The following is a 1,559-nucleotide window of genomic DNA, read 5'->3' on the forward strand; positions in this document are numbered from 1 at the left end:
CTTGCGTTTAAAAGTGATTAAATCTGATATTCCTAACTTTGCATAATCTTCACTTTTTTGTCCTTAATAACTTTTGAAGCTTTCTTGAAACAAGAGCAAAAACAGGTTAACTTGTTCCATTATTCACATTAATTAAACAACACGATCATGCTTGCAAATCACTTATCCTCAAACCGAGAATTTAGATGAATCTAATTCTCTCATTCAACATTGCAATTAATTAAAAGAACCAAGTTTTCCCCTAAGATCATGGAGTATTTCACGACAAACCACACTTTAAATTGCTAACATATTCCCATAATCATCATCAAAAGCTCTATTTACAGCAACTATCAACCTAAATTCACATTCATTATTCACCATGGCCAACACAATCCTAAAGCTCACAACATTTCTCCTTCTGCTAATTTTTGCAACCCTGCACGATTCTCAGTTTGCTTCTGCAAGCGGTGTAGATGATAAAAATGATCACGAGAGAAACGAAGAGGAGGAAGAAGACTATGTTCTTGACAGGCCAATAAGCCATCTGGGACCAAGAAGCAGATTCTTGGCGACCGTAATAAAGAAAGGAAGACAGTGTAATGTTGAGACTAATAACATCTGCAATGGGGTTCGAGCAAACAAGGGGAGGGACCTACTTTACTGCTGCAAGAAACATTGTCGCAATGTTCTTAGTGACAAGAACAACTGCAAGGTGTGTGGCAACAAGTGCAAGCAGGGAGAAAGATGCTGCGATGGAGTTTGTACCAATGTTTTGTCCAATGCTAGTCACTGTGGCAAGTGCAAGAAGAAGTGTTCGTCTGGTGATTCATGTGGGAGTGGAGTTTGTGGGTATGCTTGAAACCAAGTTATTCAAAAATGTTATGGATCTTTTGATCCATCGTATACTATACAGCAGATTCATATATAAAAAGATGACAAGTGCCAACAACACTTTGTTATTGGTTAAAACCATGAAGAACTCACCAAAATTTGTGACTTTTAATTAGTTTCAATCAATGGGAGTGTCTTTCTAGCATTTGAAATCCCATTGTGGTTTTGTTTTTTTTTTAATCACATTTTTAGATAAAACATTGCATTGAATGTTCTAATAATATTGTTTCAAATTACATGTACACATTTTAATTTTGGTTTTATTTGTTTAGTTTATTGTTATTATGGTTGTTCTCTATTTAAATGTATAACACATGTTTGTCTTTTATAGTTGCATGTATGTTCACGAAGAATAAATTTGCATGTCAATTAAGTGTAATTAATATCATCAAAATGAAACTATGTCTATTATAAATTATCAAATTAATTTTTCTTTTTAAAATAAGGAATGATTGTAAGTATAATTTAACGCATTTTAAAGAAGAACATTTAGAATCGTTATGATCCGATGATAGGAAGAAAAAATGTATAATGAATAATTAGCTTTACATTCTCTTAATAATAATTTATCAACACATTAACTTGTTCATTTTATATTTTTTATTCTCTATTATCGTTTTTGTTGTCAATATGAAATTTTATTGCTGTCAAACTTATTTTGATTGAGCTCTTTATGAGTATTTACA

At 32.0% G+C, this 1,559-nt stretch overlaps 1 protein-coding gene across 1 annotated transcript; it reads left to right on the forward strand.

Moving 5' to 3' along the window:
• Positions 1-316: 316 nt before the first annotated feature.
• LOC108333830 (protein GRIM REAPER) lies at positions 317-1,101 on the forward strand. Its single transcript, XM_017569293.2, has one exon. The coding sequence runs from the start codon at positions 362-364 to the stop codon at positions 839-841; it is 480 nt and encodes a 159-aa protein (XP_017424782.1). The 5' UTR covers positions 317-361; the 3' UTR covers positions 842-1,101.
• Positions 1,102-1,559: the final 458 nt, after the last annotated feature.

This window comes from Vigna angularis, chromosome 11 (genome assembly GCF_016808095.1).
Source record: "Vigna angularis cultivar LongXiaoDou No.4 chromosome 11, ASM1680809v1, whole genome shotgun sequence".
Classification (NCBI taxonomy): Eukaryota; Viridiplantae; Streptophyta; class Magnoliopsida; order Fabales; family Fabaceae; genus Vigna; species Vigna angularis.

Bases quoted from the DNA above. Each gene is read 5' to 3' on its own strand.
- LOC108333830 (XM_017569293.2), top strand. From the start codon at position 362: ATGGCCAACACAATCCTAAAGCTCACAACATTTCTCCTTCTGCTAATT.